The sequence below is a fragment of the Psammomys obesus genome, unplaced genomic scaffold, assembly GCF_907164565.1.
Source record: "Psammomys obesus unplaced genomic scaffold, mPsaObe1.curated_primary_1811, whole genome shotgun sequence".
Taxonomy (NCBI): domain Eukaryota; kingdom Metazoa; phylum Chordata; class Mammalia; order Rodentia; family Muridae; genus Psammomys; species Psammomys obesus.
The window spans coordinates 20,263,951-20,283,328 of record NW_026596046.1 but is presented as its reverse complement, the minus strand read 5'-3'; the positions used below and the strand labels follow the sequence as shown (position 1 = coordinate 20,283,328).

The 19,378-nt window shown below is 46.4% G+C and overlaps 1 protein-coding gene across 1 annotated transcript in view; it reads right to left on the bottom strand.

Annotated features, from left to right (window-relative positions):
- Adamtsl3 (ADAMTS like 3) overlaps positions 1 to 19,378 on the bottom strand; it is a 272,928-nt gene that overhangs the window by 223,912 nt on the left and 29,638 nt on the right. Inside the window, 1 exon segment of the mRNA XM_055623245.1 lies at positions 6,272 to 6,439. Coding sequence (XP_055479220.1) covers positions 6,272 to 6,439 — 168 coding nt within the window.

Below are 19,378 nucleotides of genomic sequence, written 5' to 3'. Positions count from 1 at the left end.
TGCTCTGATTTTCTCAGCTAACTTTTTCACAAAGCGTAGGCCCACCATCTGTGTAGGGGTGTGTGTCCCGCAATGGCTGGGTCCTTCTATACCAGTTATCAATCAAGAAAAACTACGACAGACTTGCCCACAGGCCAACCTGATGAATTCCTTGATTGAGCTTCCCTCTTCCCAGATACGTCAAGTTTACCAAGATTAGCAACCACAGATGTCACAAACATGGATTTGTGTGTGTGTGCCTTTCTATGATAGTAAGCTTTTTCTGCCCCTTGTTTATTTAAAGCTTAAAATTGACAAGGATGTCATTTCACCAACACAGACACATAGCTTGTAGAGGCAATTTACACACCATATAAGATCACAGATGAGGCAGGCTTTCTAAGTCACCTTCAGCTTCTACTTTGCCTCCTCTGTAACTGTGGCTTCAACAAGAAGAAAGCCTGCCGCCACTATCTACCAGACCTGGAGGATGTGCCTTCCTCATCTTTTCACACCCTAACAAGTGCTAAAGGACTAAAGAAGGCTTAAATTACTTAGGCACAAATTTATCCCATAACCATTTAAATGAGCAGCCCCTGATGGAGAAGCACAATGCCTGTCACAGACTTGTAAACAGGTACGCACGATGATGCCCACAGTCCTGTCTTCAGTGGATCAAGGTGAAGTATGCAGGGAACAAGCCATCACCCTCTTTCTTTCCCAGAACACAACTGTAGCTCTGGAAAGGGCCAAAGGGGGATAGACAGGACTCACATGCAGCTGTTGTCACTGAACAAGTCTTTAGTGGATGAAACTCCCAAACCACCATGAGGCATGACAAAAGCATTTCCCCTAGAGACTGGCTGGTAAGACCATTTTGACCACAACCATGAAAGACAGACAGTATCCTAGACAAATACTCTGTGCTCACTACATCTATGTGTCCAAAGGCTTTTACTCTAAAGATGTGCTACCCAATGCAGAGGCAGTGCTGTTTGGGTTTGACTTTGAAGACACCATGATTCCTATTGAAAACTCAGGAGGGATGATAAAGCTGAAAAGATGCTCCTGACTAAGCCCAAACTCCTGATGTTGCTGAGTCTGAGTCCATAAAGCAATCCATTAATATCAAAGCATACTCTGCCGTTCCCTACAGCCCCCAGAGTTCTCCTTGATCTTAACGGTGGGATCAAGGTCTTTGGAAAAGAAGAGACTCACCCAGCAATCTGAGAGAAGCAGCCATGAGATTGTCTGGGAAGGCAGGCCCCGGGTGTGGAGGGCAGTGGTGTTCATTTTCCAAATAGCCATGTGGATGTCCTTTGCTAAGTCATTTGAACACTTAGAGCCTCTGCCTCCCTGACTTTCGGAACGAGGTGTTGGGAGTGAAGTCTCCACCAGCTGTACAACTCTCCAATTCTCTAAGTAACAGTTCATTGCTTTGCTGGCTAGACGGCCTCAGCAATCAGAATGAACCAATTAACATGGCAGCTGCAATACTCTCTTCGTGGTTTCAAAGCTAGACTTTTTTTTTTTTTCTTTTCACAGTGGAAGGAGGGAAGATCGTGAAACCCACTCACTCTGCTTTGGAAAACAGTAGAAGGATCTGAGGTCCACAGATGTCAGATCACTGTTAAATTACAAGCTCATTAGATGGAAGTAACATGAAGGCTGCCTGGCCAGTCCTGCTTGCAGCCCAGTGGGCAGCTGACTGGCTTCAGGCCGTTCTCTCCCTAGAAGCTGCTTCCACTCCCGAATAAACCACGATGTGGCTTTTATGTGTCTCATTAAACACAGCCTACATCACAGCTGTGCTTTATAGGCCGAGGGGTTATTAGTTTTCCAGGCACCTAATCCAGGAGACATTTGGAAAGTGACCTAAAGGTCTTCGGGAAAATGTGCCCAGGATAAAGTACTTTCAAGAGTCCTGGGAGAGTTGTTTCCAAAAAGCCAATGTCTCCACACCTACCACCTGCTTCCTATTTTATCGAACGAGTATTTTGTAGGGAGGAAGAGCCTGGAGAACCCACCTTTGCCCCAACCACTTTACAGTCCAGCCTCCAGCCTCATTTGCACAAGTGCTTTGTCGGTCTGGCTTCAGGCCGCTGTGAGAGCAAACCACCTCTAGCATAGACACCCAGGCCCGGCGGGTAGGTTGACAAGCCACTTGGCAGAGCCGTCCTGGGTAACGCAGAGACACCACACCTCTTGCTGGCTGTTACAAAGCAAACACTGCCGCACCCCTGCCCCAGGTATGGAATCTTTGCACGGACTGTCCTGCAAAACATTTAGGGACAATCTGAGAATTCCTTCGAGGGAACAACGGTGGATGCCATTTGTTGTCGACACCCAGAGCGCTGCCATTTGTCTCATCCGAGACAACCTGTTACAGCGCTTCGGCCGATGGCCAGACACAAAACCTTGTGTGAGGCTGGATCCAAAGACTCGTTCAAAGCAGTCAGACACCGTGATAAGTGCAAGAAGCCACGCACAGGCGAGTTCTTGCCATATACTCCACCTATATAAAAGCAACCTGAAAAGTAGGCAGAGCCAGCCTACCCCGAGGACAGAGTCAGAGGCATTTGACATTCTTGGATGCTGGGTACTGATAAGAAAAGGATGCAGGGACCCCTTATGGAGCTCGGTGTTCTATTCCTTCATCTTGGTAGTTGTTCCACGGGTGAAAAAAAAATACCGAAAATCTGTCAAGTTCTGGAAGTCAGATATGTCTTCATTTTTACCAGTTACTCCTCAAGAAAAGTTCAAGATTTATTTTCATTTGTAATTACCCACGAATGCAGGTGCCAGAGGCCAGAGGAGCACACTGTGCCTCCTGGAGCAGCAGTTACAGGTGAGCTATCTCATATGGATGCTGAGAATCAGACTCAGGCCCTTCGCAAAAACAGTACATTCTCTTAACCAGGGAGTTCTCTCTCCAGCCCCAGCAAGACTAAATTTAAAATGTTACTTGGGGAATCCCCCAACATGAGAGCAGGTGCTGCCTATGAATAACATTGTCAGCAGTAACAATCGTTGACTGAATGCTCACATGTGCAAGGAAAACAATGCATACATGATCACCTTGAAGCGCACAGTCTCCAGAAAGCAATATCATCAACGTTTCCACTCCAATGAAGACAAACCGAGAGTCAGAGAAGTAACTTGTCCAAAGCCACATACAGAAAATGGCCAAATTAGCATTCAAATGTGAACCTAAAGCAGCCCGACCTCAGAGCTTTCCTCCTTAATTGATTTTAAAGTTTGTTCTTATAGCCGCAAGACAGAGGTTTGCGTTTGCCCATTGTGAGGCTGGTCATGTTAGATGACGCCATCTTTTCTGACATCCCAGAGAGTAGGACATCACAGGGAAACCTGAATGTTCAGAACTAAGGGGAGAGAGAATGGGTGCCAAGGCGGGCTAACAGTGACCAGGATTAAACCTTGACACGCATTTGGAAGATACAGCCAGTTTGTGAGCGCCTGCTCTTTTCCCCTTTAGTGGAGGAGCACGGGTGCCATTATTGGCTCGTTGCTTTGGGTCTTGCCCCTTTCCCTTTAAGAAATGCAGTGTGAGGTAACACAAAATGGTTTTACGTGCTATTCACTGGGCTTCCTGGAACAAAGTGTCCCGAAGTAAAAATCTCCACTTTTAGGATCTGCTTTAGAACATTTGAAAAAATTAACAGGGACTAGTTCCCCTTACCCACCCTTTTTATATAGTTGCTTTACTACATGTAATACATTTGTGGAACCTGGAGAAGGCATTAGATACTTTAATTATAAAATATATAGCTACTTACTCCAGACACTCTGTTTTATTCTTTACTGTTCCTCACTTGGTTTTTCCAAAGTTCTCATTTGAAAAACTGTTGGAGCATTGATTTCTGGCTTAGAGAGAGCTATAAGCTACAGATCTTCTGAAGACCCATAGGATAGAAAGGCAGAACACAGCTTAATGCCATTTGCATCTTTATTGTGAACCAGCCCCAAATGGCTGGGCTAATGATGTGAACCTACAAGCAACTTGGCTCAGCCCAGCTCCCATGGATGAGTTGTTTTGGGGAACTTGGGAGAAGTGATTGAATGTTGAACTTTTCAGTTAAAAAAAAATTAATCTTGTCTCATCACACCCCTGTGATCTGTGAAGCCATGTGGGAACAGGGCATCCTCTGGGTCACAGTCCTGCCCCTCACTGCCCACCCAGATGGAGAACTAAGCATACCAAGGGTAGGTGATTCAGTAAAAGCCCCGAGGATTGGGAGAAATAGAGTCCCGGGCAACAGGCTCCCCCAGCTGCTCCCCTGCCCCATGCTTTCATCTGCACCCAGACTTTCAGACTGGGGGAGCCTTGAGTCCTCATTCTCACCCACAGCCCAGGCCAGATCCAGCCACCCCAGAGCTGCTCCCTGTGCTTGCATCTCACACACACCATGTCAACTGATTAAGTCCCTCAGAGCTGCTCCTCCTGAGATCTGTCTTCCTAGGTCCGCCTACACTGACCTCATGGTGTTGGCCTTCGACCACGAAGCTAAAGACAAGGCAGCTGGTCCCAGAACCTGGCCCTCCCCTCTATGCCACCATGTGCCATGATGTCAGAAACTGGCCTTCCCTCTGTAGCCCACCATGTGCCATGATGCTATGATTGTGCCCACATCTACTTTGGGGCCTCTAGGTGGCAAAGTGGGTTTAAATCTCCACTTTCTGTTTTCTACCAATGCCCCTGGAATTCAGGTATTCAGCTAGAACTCTGCTTTTGGCAGAGCTAGCATTCTAGGTCACAATTTGAGGTTATCTGAAAAACCTGTCTAATCTTAAATGTGAACATAGTGAATTTAGATTGAAAGGGAATCATAATCTAAAAGGACCGATTCCTCATCACAGTTTAACTCTCTAGTTAGCCTTCATGAAGTGAGTTACACACACACACACACACACACACACACACACACACACACACACACTGCATACATGGTCTGCTTCAGCCTAAGCAATGGGCTTAGTAAATTAAGATGCTGATGCTCCTACAAGAAGTTGTAGAGAGCACAACGGTCCATGAGCTCACAGATGAGCACCAGGGAAACCAAGAGTGTTAAACATGCCGGGCTGTCTCTTCAGTGGAAAGATGTATAACCCGTTTTCCCACCCAGAAGACTAGGAAGGGAGGTGGTTAGTAGCCTGGTAACAAGCACCATCTGTAGAGCCAGTCCATGCCAAGCTCCCACAGGCAGGACCAGAAGTGGCTACTAGTTTAGGTGATCTTTGCATTATCTGTATAGTCAGTCTCCCAACCTCCCACAACCAGGACCAGAGGTGGCTAACAGCCAGATGAGCTCTGTGCTATGTCTGACTGAGACCACGCCAGATCCTCCCCCAGGCCCTTGAGATAGCACGTGTCGTCTCTAGGACCCATCTTCATGAAGGTGATGTGTACTTTAAGGAGCATTTCAATGTAATCATGCCTCCTTGTGCGCAAAGGATCACCAGGAAACTTCTTGCCCCGAATATTCTTACAATAAACTACCCAATGTCAGACTCTAGAAGTTTAAGCCAACATGAGTTTGAGTTGTGTTGAACCAGATTTCCTTCTTGCTTCATGTGGCTCACTACCCTGCTGGCTCTGATGCTTGCAGAGACCCACCCCGATCCCCCACCTCATAAGAAGTGAACTGGAAGCTAAGAGGACAAAGAGGCAAGATCTACACAGTCAGCATCTTCGGATAATTCCCTCTGGGAAAATAAATAGAGTGATAGCGAAAACGTCATCTCTCGTGAGAGAAACAAGAGTCATTCTTGAGCCAGTGTTCCAGGAAGAGCTGAGCTGTACACAGGACAGGAAGCCGCTGCAGCCAGCGGCCTCAGGTTCCTGCAGGATGTCAAGGATCTGTTCCCAGAGGCACTGTAGATGCTGTGTGTGCGCATACACAGGCGTACGCGTGTCTGTGTGTATCTGCGTGCGCACCTGTGCTTGTGTGAAGACCAGAAGAAACTGGTTGTCCTCCTGTAGCACTTTCTATTTTATTCCCTTGAGACAGTCTCTAACGGAACCCGGAGCTCCACGTTTACCTTCTAGGCTGACAGCCAAGGGGCCTCATTGATCGGATGGTCCTGCACTGAGCTTCCAGGCACAAGGAGCCACACGTGGCTATTTGTGTGGGTGCTGCTGGCCCAAACTCAAGCTCTTCTGCTTGCACAACAAGCAAGCGCTCCTACGAACTAGGCCTCTCCCCAGCCCCTTACCAACATGGTAAGGTAGGAAAGGCAAAGCTCAAGGTGAGGCTTTTTTCGGTTGTCTTACCTGGTCATCGTAGCGATAGGTGAGAAACTGTTCCCCTGTGGTGTCTTCAAGGAAGCTTCCCTGAGGAGAAAGTGCAAACTCAGGAAGGAAGTAGGCTCCAGGAGACTTCTCTGCTGTGGCCTGAAAGGCAAGGTCACTTGGTCAAAATAAGACACCAGCAAGGACCCTCTAGGAGGCAGAATCCAAAAGATCCCACCACAACCACTCTCCCACCAAGAAGAGAAAATCGGCCTCTGAGCAAGGAGCAAGGTGAGGCACAATCAGACCTTGGTGCCTGACACTTTAGACCAGGATATCCCAAACTAGCACCCATGCCCCTTACTCTCTCCTCCTCTGCGCTGCAATGGAGGCACATAACAATTACTCGCTCAAATCCATTGCTATAATAGAATCTCTTTAAAAGAGATCTGTCTTACTCTTATTTATATGCACGTCTCCTGTCTGTCTGTGTGAACACGTACCGCTCATATGTGGGTGCCCAGGGCCTGTCTGTCTGTGTGAATGTATACCACACATATGTAGCCACTCCAGAACCTGTCTGTCTGTATGAGCATATGCCACTTGCATGTCAGTGACTCAGCAGGCCAAAAGGGGGTGTCATATACCCTGGAGAGGGGGTAACAGGCAGTTGTCAGCTCTGTTACTGACGTGAAGCTGAGAGTTGGACTTGGGTCCCTAGAAGAACAGTAAGTGATCTTAACTGCCACTCTCTCTCTCCAACCCCCTAGAACTAACTTTCTTTCTTTCTCTCTCTTTCTTTCTTTTTCCTTTCTTCCTTCCTTCCTTTCTTTCCTTCTTTCTTTCTCTTCTTTCTTCTTTCTTGCCTTCCTTTGTTCAATCTTTCCCTTTTTTATTTGTTCAATCTTTCCCTTTTTTATGTGAAAGATTGGGAGATTTTTTTTTCCCCACAACGCAAACAAAATGTATGGTCACTACAGAAACTTTAGAAAACGCAGACTGCTAGAAAAGACAACAGAAAGTCATCCACAACCCTGCAACCCATAATAACGATTTTTAATTATTTTACCATATTTCCTTTGAGGCTTCTTTTTCCTTTCTCACAGCACTCTGGTAAGTTTTCCTACAGACCCTTGCTTAAATAAACCTGCTTTACAGAAAGACTCCACTTGTGCCTCAGGAAAATCACATTTGCATGTAAATCAGTGGTCTGAAGCACCAGTGGCCGGGTCTTCAGGAGTCAAGACATCTATTGTGGAATATGCTTCACGTAAGATGAGCCTGGACTCACGCACGACCCTGAGAAGCTGAAAGGTGTGGAATGTGTTCCAGAATCCCTGCCTTGGCTCAGCCAAGGAGGGATCCAAGGCCAAGGAAGTGACATCCCCCTTGCTTAGTCTTCTCAGTCAACACACTTGGAACAACCACAAATAACACCCCTGATTGGAAGCACTCCCCATGCTTGGGGAGGAGCAACTATGAATCAGAAGAGGAGATCAAAGGAACAACTCCAAGGAAACTGCTTTCCGAAACAGGAAATAGTAGGGCAAAAAGCAAGCGCTCCTGACGCCTCTGTTGTCGCAGATGTAACCTCCAAATACTACAGCACAAGCTTTGGTCACAGTAGGACCAGAAATGAGAGATTGAGGCACCCAAGAGGTGGAAGCAGGAGGATCAGAAATTCAACAATATTCTTGGCTATATAGCTTGTCTAGATCAATCAACCAATCACCAATCACTCAATCGGCCAATCAATCAATCACATTTATTTGAATAATAAACTTGAAAAGAAAAATCAGCACACAATAGTCTCATCAAGACTCTACTAAGCTGGACAGCACCAGACAAAAAGAAGTGTGAGGTTTTTTTTTTTTTTTTTTTTTATAAATATCATTTTAAGTTAAGTTTAAATTGTTATTAGAGATTTAACACTCCTGTCCTAGTTTGCTTTCTACTGCTGTGATACAACATTCTGACCAAAATCAACTTGGGGAGGAAAGTATTTACTTAGCTTAAGCGTCCAAGTCAGGGTCCATCATGAAGGGAAGTCAGGACAGGAGCCTGGAGGCAGGAACGGAAGCAGAGGGTATAGCCACTTACTGGCTTGTTCCGAATGCCTTGCCCAGTTTACTTTCTTATACACCCCAGGAGCATTTCCCATATATGGCATCATTCACAGTGGGCTGTGCATTTACAAAATGGAATGCTACTCAGCAATTAAAAACAAGGAAATCATGAAATTTGCAGGCAAATGGTGAGATCTAGAAAAGATCATCCTTAGTCAGGTATCCCAGAAGCAGAAAGACACACATGGTATATACTCACTTATAAGTGGATACTAGACCTATAATATAGGATAAACATACTAAAATCTGTACACCTAAAGAAGCTAAACAAGGAGTACCCTGGGTAAGATGATCAGTACTCACTCAAAAAGACAAATGGAATGTACATTGGAAGAAGGAGAAAAGAGGAAACAGGATAGGATCCTACCACAGAGAGCCTCTGAAAGACTCTACCCAGCAGTGTATCAAAGCAGATGCTGAGATTCATAACCAAACTTTGGGCAGAGTGCAAGGAATCTTATGAAAGAAGGAAGAGATAGTAAGACCTGAGAGGACAGGAGCTTCACAAGGAGAGCATCAGAACCAAAATATCTGGGCATGTGGGCCTTTTCTGAGACTGATACTCCAACCAAGGACCATGCATGGAGATAACCTAGAACCCCTGCTCAGATGTTGCCCATAGCAGCTCAGTATCCAAGTGGGTACCCTAGTAAGGGGAACAGGGACTATCTCTGACATGAACTCAGTGGCTGGCTCTCTGATCACAGGCCACAGAAGAAAACAATGCAGCCAGTCCTGATGAGACTTGATAGGCTAGGGTCAGATGAAAGGGGCAAAACATCGAGAGACCCATTTCATTGACCTTCAATTCAATATATTAAAGACCTTTTAATGCCTGGTACACATCTCCATGATGTGAACACCATGAGAAACATGAATGTTAAGGTCCCTATTGTCATGGAGGTAACCTTTTTAGTGGAGAAGATACATTAAAAAATAAATAAATAGATAGATAGATAAATAAGTAAATAAATAAGCAAACAAGAAAAAATTACCCAGGGTAATATTACAGTAGGCAAAAGGGTGCTGGATTATTGGGGTTTGGTCTGATGCTGTGTATTCTAATGTTAATTACTCGCCCCCCCCCAAGATCTGGTTGCTGCACAGATGAGCATATTGTTAGTATACCTCCCTGTCTTTGTTGTGACTCTGCCCAGCTCCAATGCTTTAAACTTATAAAATAAACCATAGTTTCTCTGTGTCAATTATTTTGGAAGCTGCTGGAGTTAAAGAAAACCGCTGCTTTAGTAATTAGCGTTTTACACTGGATTTTTAAAGACAAGGGCTAGCAAATCACTCCTAAAAAGATGGTATTTGTCGACTTCCTAAGGCAGAGAGAGGAGTAGCGTACAGAAAAAGCAAGGATATATATTTTGGCCGAATAAAGAGAAATCCTCAAAGGCCTCATCTGGAAAGGAAGTCAGTGGGCTTGAGGTACAGAGAGGAGAGCAGTGTGGCTGGACTTAGTGTGAACCAAAAGAAAACAGTCATGCAGTGGAGATGGAAGGAAGGAAGGAAGATGCAGGCCATCCAAGCCTCATAAGCTATCAGCAAAGGGACGGAGGCCCACAGGTGAATTCAGGCAAAATTTTTGTTTCCTTGGGCTGGAATCATTCTTTCAATGAGAAGGAGCAAGGCAGAAACCTGAGTAGAACCAAGCATGTATGCCAAAGAGGAAGGAAGCAGGGTGTGAGCAGCCCAAGATCTCCCCTTTCCCCTCCCTCCCCCTCATCACTTCTCTAGGGTTTGGCTTGAGAAGCCACCTGTAAAGGAACTCAGTGGTGGGTCATCCCGAGGCAGGAACATCTGTCGGGAAGATTAACACACAGGTGATGTTGCTTGAGTCATGGTTAGTCTGAAATGCCCATGTGGAGACCCTGAGACAGCTACAGCATATGCAAGGCTGGAAGTCAGAGCAAAGACTTAGAAATCTTTGCTTAAGTGTGCGCGCGCACGCACACGCGCGCGCACACACACACATACACACACACACAACACACACATACACCAGGAGAGAATTGTATCCATTCTTGCTATCATTGATTAAAATTTCACAAACACACACACACAGAGACAGAGAGCCACAAGCAGAAAGAAGGCCTCTCCCCATACAGAGCACTCAAAGACAAGACTGCTGGCCTGGAGCTGTCGGTAACTCAATAACTCCAACATTTGAAATTCAGTAGGAGGGAGGAAACGAGAGAGAGAGAGAGAGACAGAGAGAGATTTAAATTATTCAGCAACAAGAGTTGAAAAGAAGGAAAAAAAATACTGGATGGTGGAAGGATTAAGCATCAGAGTCTTCGTTATCACTAAGAGGAGACTTTAGGAAGACAAGACTGGAGAAGCACCCACCGAGTCTGGGACCAAGGAGATCTCTTGACAAGAGCAGTTACCGTGCAGTGCCAGGGGAAATTGCGCTGGGTTTAGGAAGTGGCCTGGACTAGAGGTAATGGATACCATGAAGAGAGACTTAGATGGGGCCCAGCGAGCAGAGCACGGTGCAACATGCAGAGTTCTTAAAGACCTGAGATTCGGGAGCATGCTTGCGCTTCCTGGACTAATCCAGTAATAAGAATGAAACAATAGATGTGAGGTGACCGCAGGAGCAAAGACCCCCAGGAAGTAACCACCCGTGCGGCTGGAGAGAGTGCTCACCGGTCAGGACTCTTGCTGAGCAGGCAAGGGTGCCCAAGTTTGGATTCCAACATCCACTTGAACTTGCAGCCACACACGCACACACACACACACACACACACACACACACACACGCACACATGCACATCCTTTAAAAAACATGTGTCTACCTCAAGAAGAATAAGAGATCATTTATTCTGAGCCAAGTTTCAATATAATCATAGACCAAGAATACACACATTGAGGCGTGTTCCAAATTTGTCGGTGGAAATATCAGCTGGATAGAGTACCGTGAAGTGGAGAATCTCTGCTCTATATCTCAAACGCTTGTTCTGACCCTCAGCTCTGGCATCCTCAGCTCTGGGGCCAGTGGAGGGTTTAGTAGTCAAAGAGATGTTAGGCAAGATGTGAGTGGACCACAGAATGACCAACAATAGTCAAGATAATCTGGCTCTCGATCTGCCACATTCCAACTCTCCACAATCGGGAAATTCAATCAGTCATCCTTACAGAATCTCCACCACACCTGTGGCTTCTTCCTAGGAGCTTTAGCTCACAGAAGGAAGCAAGGTGGGACCTGAGAAGTGTCAGCGTCTGGCCTGGAACCACCACTGGCTCCTCAGACATGTGCTACTGCCCCAGTAGCACTGAAAAGACAACTGCCCCCAGGGTCATCCATCTGTCCCCAACACCCCCTCGCTTCCTGCACCTTTCTTACCACTGAGCACATGACCTCTCTTGGGCTGCATGAAAGGGACTGTCTTCAACCTGGATAAAATCTTCTATGGTTCCCTAACATCACATCCTCTGCAGCCAGAGGGCCTATCTGCCCGATGTCTCTATCATTAGAAAATCAAGCATAAACCCTTCCTAGCTCCAGGGAGCCTTGTCCACGTCTCCTTTAACTCAGATCGGGGAGCTCCGAGGCCTCCTCTCCCTTCCAAGGTCCATCCTGATGTTGCGTTTCGGAGCTCTTTTTTAAAATCTGAGCACAGTGACCCCACTAAGCGTGCACTCGGCACTGCCAGAAGTCTAGCCTAACAGGGGAGGGAGCTCAAGGCCATCGACAGACCGTGTCTCAAAGGAGATGAGCTGAATTCACGAGGATCACACTCAAGACTGTTCTCCAGCATAACACATACATACATATACACATACATACATACATGACACATGCATGCATACATGACACAGCACACATACATACATGACACATGCACACATACATACATACAAACAAGCATAAATACATGCATCCATGCATAACACATGCACATATACATACATGCACGCATACACACACATACTTTTTATTGAAAAGAATGAATTTTTACTAAGCAGCAAGTTACATTGCATAACAATGGCTGAATTGTCAAAGCCTCGGTGTATTCTCCAATCAACTAAAATCCTGTAAACTCAACAGCATCCTTTGTTGACTTTCAGAATCTAGGGGACAATTTTTTTTTTTTTTTTTTTACTTTTAAATGTATTATTCGTGTTAAATTGATCTGGAAGTTAGTAGTCGGTTGACACAGGAAAGCTCTGTACATGCATGTTAAATGTAACAGCACTTTCTTTGTTTACTTTTCCCCAAGCAGAACAGGGGATTAGAATGGGCAGCAATGGCACAGAATGGCTTGGTTGTTTTGCCGATCACATGCCTCAGATCTGCTGAACTTAGCTTACACAGAAGCCCCACTTGTTTATCATAAAGATAAATTGGTATCATTGAGTGTTTGCCTATTCATTTTTGTTTGTTCACTTATTTACAATTTTAGTTGAAATAAAAATCTATACAATATACCCTTAACAGGTGGGGCATCTGTGCTGGGCAGCCCACCAACCTAACATTCCTGAGGTCTACAGATAGCTAGTTCAATGTTAGTTATGTTAGTTAGCCAATCACTTTGTAAAAAACTTGCCCTTGCTGAATGTCACCCAATTATACCCAATCATGTAACTGCTAAGCTGGGAATTCCAGATGAGAGACCAAAAGATTAAAAATTAGCAGCTATTATTAATTAAGGCCTGAACTAGGTGGGTGGAGAAGTCCAGTAATGCCCTGAGGGGAAGGACCACCTTACTGCATTCTTTCCCCACCCACTAGAGATACAGCTGCTAGGAAACTGGACTGGCCCATCCCCCTAGGGAGGGACACCAGGTCATTATCGTCTGGGGACCCTCCTATAGCCAGTCAATTCAAAATGTAGCATTTTGACCAATAGATGCTTGCCAGGCAGGAATCGCCCCTGCCTTGGGCATGCTGGGATGGACCAGAATCTTTAAATCACCAACTAACCTGAGCACAGGGTGCTTGGCTCCCACCGCTTTGGCGGTGGGTGTTGTGGGCCCAAGCTGCAGCTTGTAATTTACAATAAAAAGAACCTTATGTATTTACAGCGGAGTCTGTTTATTCCTGGTCTTTTGGGGTTTGTGAACTGGACAGAACACAGGTTCTTGCTCAAACCCCAAATAAAAACCTAGCCATGCAGCTGCTCAGGGCTCTCCTCTCTGATCCACTGCACTGGAGAGACTAAGCTTAAGCCCGAATAAAGCTCTTTGCTCTTGCATATGAGGTCCAGCTTCTGGTGGTCTTTAGGGACCTTAGCCTTGCCAGGCCACAGAAGAAAATGATGCAGCCAGCCTTGATGAGACCTGATAGGCTAGGGTCAGATAGAAGGGGAGGAGGACCTCCCCTATCAGTGGACTAGGGAAAGGGCATAGGGGAAGAAGAGGGAGGGTGAGTGAGACTGGGAGGAGATGAGGGGGAGGCTGCAGAGGGGATACAAAGTAAATAAGTTGTAATAAATAGATATAAAAATTAAATTAAATTAAAAAGAAAACCAAATACTTTTGTGTTAACATGGAATATAACTTTTCTTGTTTATTTTTCATTATTTATTTATTTATTTAATCAGCTTGCATCCCAGTTGTGGCCCCCTCCCTCATCTAAATTTAGAATTAATAGTCTCCAAGACCTGACAGGCTAGGGTCAGATGGAAGGGGAGGAGGACCTACCTTATCCGAGTTGGGGAGGGGCATGGGAGGAGAAAAGGGAGGAAGGATGGATTGGGAGGGGATGAGGGAGGGGACTACAGCTGGGATATAGAATAAATAAATTAAAAAATAAATAAATAAACAAAAAGGAAAAAAGAAAAGACCTCGGCATAACAGAAGCAGGAAGATTTGTGAGTTTGAGGCCAACCTGGTCTACAGAGTAAGATCCAGGCCAGCCAGGGCTGCATAGAAAAACCCTATCTCAAACCTTAAAAAAGTAAAAAGTCATAGTTTTGTTTGCACAGCTACCCTGTGAGTGGGTGTCACTAGGAGGCAGTGTCTCGTAGGAAGCAGTGCCATTTAACAAGAGACATAAAGACCCCAGTACCTCAGGAAACATCACCTCTATTCCATCTTGCTTCCTCCCTGGCCATTGCAGCTTGAGTTTAGATTGATTTCACAAACAGGAACTGAGCTGCTGAAACACCAGATAGAGACAAGGTCTTGCTTTTTAAGCTATGTTAGCAACACATTCTCTGTAGTGCTTCCAGAATAGGTAAGGTCATTCACATCATGATGGCAGAATGAAAGAGGGTCTTTGTGCCTCAGGAAACAGCTTCTGCCCCAGAGACCCAGGAGTGGGTTCCTCAGCATCCTACACCGGATGAACTGCATGTGATTCCAGTTGAGCTGTGTGTGATAGGTTCTCACAAAAGCTGGGCCATCTTTTAGGAAAGATGATTTGGTCCACTGATGGCTTAAGAAAGCTCATGCCTCTGACATTTCCACGAGAAGGGAAGTGAGTACGTAACTGTCAGAGAAACTCTAGGCATGTGACTTCTTGTGGGATGAAGTGACCAAAGAGGTCAGAGCATTCAAGTAGCAAGAGCTGGAGGCAAGGCCAGGGAGAGAGGCCAGATAGGAAGTGTGAGATCTTCCCAGGGCATAGAGCCAGGGCCTGAGAAAAAAAGCTGCCAAAATGCATCATCCACACCAGCCACTGTCCATCCACAGCTGTTGAGTCAACAGGGACAGAGGCAGGAGGAGTCCAGATGAGCTCCAGGGACTATTAATGAGGGACTCGGGGATACAGCTGGGTCCCCACCCCGCCCCAGCTGAAGGCTGTAACTGTTGCAGGAGGAAATGCATACAACCTGACAAGAACTAGACTGCTGGACAAGAACCACAGCTGCAGGACTCCACCTGGCACCCCGCAAAGGACCAAGACGAGTTGCAATTGTTATGAAATTGTGATAGGACATACAGTTGGTCTTTGACCACGGTTTCTAACACAACGCTCCTATGACTGTTGTAGGCTCTGGGGTTATAGAAGCCATGTCTTGTGATGCCTCAGCTGTAAATGGGCTGTCGGCTTCCTTCAAGGGGAAGCTGGCTGGAACCAGGCATGTGGCAGGATGATTGACCCTTCCATCTCCTTCCAGCCACTGAGGAATAGGGAGTAACTGGAGGGAAAGTTGACACCAGAGATGTCACTAACTACGTCCACATAATGAAACCTCCATAAAAACCCAGGACGGCACTCAGGGAGCTCACTTATCCTTGCCCTTAGGACTGTCTTGAACTTGTTGACGAGTTTCTCTCCTCTGACTCTTCCCCCGTATTCTTCATTGCATTCTTTTCTGTGTATTTGCCTATATGGCTTGTTTGTTTGAGACAGGACCTCATATTGTAGCTTCAGATGGACCAAAACTTGCTACATAGCTCAGGCTGTCCTCAGACTAGTGGTGCTCCTCCTGCTTGTAGCCCAGATCCCAGTGTTGGGATTACATTCATGTGCCGCCATGCTTACCTCTTAATTGAATTCGTTATTAAAAAAAAAAAAAAAAAGAATGATAAACATGAGGGAAGTATTTCTCAAAGTCCCGTGATCCACTCCATCCAATTAGCAAAAAGTATTCTATCAGAGCGAGCCTGGCTCGCTGCCAGTGTGGACACGTGACACCAGTCGCCAGTGATCAGATCTAAAGTTGGAGAGCAGTCTTATAGGACTGGACCTTTAACCTAGTGGGTTAATGGGTCTGATGATCTCTTTTTATAGGACTGAACCCTTAACCAGTGGGTCTGATGATACGGTCAGAATTAAACAGAGGACACCCAGCTGGTGCCTGCTGGGAAACTGGTTTGTAAGACTTGTAACCGCCATACTTTTTATGCCAGCAATATTGTGTCGACTGGAAAGTAGAGTAGGGAAAAAAAAATCACTCTGGGTGGATCTTTGTTTTCTGACTTTCAAAACGATGTGCTAAGAAGAGAGAGCTATGGAAGAGAAGAGGGTATTCCTATCACAGAAAACAGGACCTAAGGTGCCTCAAAAATCAAGCAGTCGCCCTTAATGAGAACACCATGTGATTGGCACGGAAATGTAACAAGCCGGCTCTAACGTTGCTGGCTCAGTCGGATCCCTGCCTGTAGGTGGGATACCCACCTCTCTCCAGAGTGTGAGCTCAGCCAAGCACCACCTCACAGACATAAAGAGCCATGCTGGATGAAGGCCCCCAAGCCCTTTTCCCATGGGCTGCTATTGAACCACTTTAAACCATGTCCCTGCATTCTGGGCTGAGACTGGCCTGTCCGACTTCCTGTTGTTCACAGCCTCTTTCCATCTGGCTCGTCATTCCAGCCTTGTCAGGATTGTTTTGAATCCCAGCTCCATCTGTGTACGCGCATTGCTTTCTCCTTGTTTCACTTCCGCCCAAATGGGAGGCATGCTCTCCATCACATCCTTGTCACCAGTGTGGACCCTGAGCAGGCACAGGCTGAAGCTTGGCCCTTTGCCTGTCTCCAGGCCCACAAACAATCTGCCCTGGTAGAGTCTCAGTCCAGGTGTCTCCGTGATGGTCATCGGCGGATCAAGAAACATATCATCCAATGCTCACATCTGCAGACAAAGAGGTGGGGGGGGGTGGCAGTTATGATGCTAGATGGAAGAACTGAGAACCCATCGTTCCTGAGTATGTGCCTGGAAGAAGGCTCAGCGCCAGAGAGGCAGAGCCTGAGCGGCTACTGTTGCGCTCTGCCTGTGATGCCAGGGATCTGAGATCTTTCAAAGTTGCTGTCAGGAACAGTGTGCTTACGTGGGCCAGTTTCTAACCATGGCACTCATACTCTACCCAAGAGACATCTTCTGGACGGAGGGGCCAGCCCTGCAGGTGGGGTCCTCCTAAATGATGACATGCCATGAATCCAGAACTGTGCTTCCCAGGACCAGCCTGGAGAACCCCAGGCTCATGGACAGCATCCAGTCGGCAAGGTCCGCACTCTCTGGGAACCTCCGGCCACTGATCCTTCTGGCCAGGCTGGCAAATGGGAACTTACAGTTTGTACCTTTCAAGGCCCAGAAGGAAAAATTAAGATGACTAACAGCACTTAAGCTCAGTACCAACACATCTTTCCTCCAGAAACCACAATGTGCATTTCTTGAACCTGAAAGGAAGGTTAAAACAGAAACCTTCCAGATAATTTTGGTTTTTAAGGAGGATTTCATCATTCTGAGACATGTAAGTATTTGGTGTCTGAAACTTCCTGATGAAATATAAAACACATTTGCTTTGGCAAGGTTGGGAAGCAGAGGCTGAAACAAGAGAGTTTTCGCAGTTTTTCCCATTTTTTAAAAAAGCAAACTCTAGGACCAGCCGTAGTGACACATGCCTGTCCGCTAGCGCTTGAGAAGCTAGGCCATGAAGGTCTGAGCTTGAGGCCATCCTGGGTTACATAGCAAAACCCTGTCTCAAATACAAAGTTTAATTAAGAATTTAGTATTCCATATCTCTATGTACCATCAACGAATTGTGTCTCCTGCTACAGAGCAAACTGTGCTACTATAAGGCCTAATGTCATAAACAGCTTCTAGGTACAAACTCAGGCAGAATACTAGTTTACACTTTAGCTTCTTTCTGGGTCACACACTTCATAAGAAGTGTGAGTAGCAACCAGGTTGGGAAGGGCCAGGTGGGTGTTCCAGAGAGAAGGTTCCAGAAGGTTCACATTAGGACTCTAGAAAAACTGGAATTTAGACCATTCACCACCCACCCACACCCATTCTCTGTCTTGATGTCCCATTTTTGCTCTCTCTTTCTCTCTTTCTCTTACACACACATACCCATGCATGCACACATGCACACACACACACACACACACACACCTTTTATCAGCCCTGACAATCAGGGCACAGAACAGTCAGTGAAAAGCTCTTGCTGCAAACACTTTGTACCCTTCAGTTTCCTGAAAGGAGAAAAGTTGAAAATGGAGTCCGCTCAGCACCAGGCTTCACACTCGCTTCTCTGATGCTGTAGCTCTTTCCTAGACGCCAACCCGGGCTGCTGCTGCCCCAGCACTGACAGAACAGTGTCCACACACTCCCTCAGCTGCAGGAGGCTCAGACTGAACAGCCAACGGTCATTTCGTGAAAGTTCTTTTAAAACCCGTCTGGTACTCCAAAAGAAGAACAGAACGAAAGCCTCCCTGCTCATACACAATACCAATCTCTTTTCCTGGGGTCTGCTCCTGCCCCCACAGTCTTAATGAAAAAGCCATTCAACAGCTGCAGGTAGCAAAATACCACAGGGAAATGGGTCTACCTTGAAATACTCACCAAAACCAACCAACTAAACAAAAACAACAACAACAAAAACTGATCATGACATTCTGTGGACAGGGCTTCTAGATCTGCATGCCTAAGCCCCCGGTTCCACTCTTCCGCTTTCGATTCTCACCTGAGTTAGGTGACAATAGCCCCTGCCAAGGAAGCCAATGGAGGGAGGGGGGGGATGAGATTTTAAAGGAGGGATGTGGGTTGGTGGGAGAAAGCTGCTCAGGAAGAGTGCTGTGCAGAAGGGAGAGGACCAGGGGTCCCCTTTATTCTAGCCCTAGAGTCACCACAACATCCTGACAGAAGATGAGAATTCTGTGCTGGGGTAAGATGCTATGTGGATCTGAGCAGGAATTCCATGCCTGCTGCAGACCACCCTCTAGGCCCTGGCAGGAATCCCACACTGAGAGAGACCACTGCACAGGCCCTGGCAGGAATGAATGAATGTCCTGGAAGACCATTTTATAGGGCCTGGCAGAAATCCCAAGCTGAAAGAGACCACTCTATAGGCCCTAGAAGGAATGATTTGTGAAGGGAGACTAGTCCATAGGCCTTGGCCAAAACCCCATGCTGAAGGAGAAGCTTCGATAGGCCCTGACAGGAATGCTGAACTAAGAAAAAGCAGCAAATGTGTCCTGACTGCGATCCCATGCTGAGGGTTAGCACTTGCTCTGGGCCCTGGAATCTGCACTTTGATCCTAAAGTGAAACTTGCATTTTCCCACAACCTCCTTACCACAGACACTCCTCGCTGTCTCTCTGGCACAGGGAAGGCATCTTT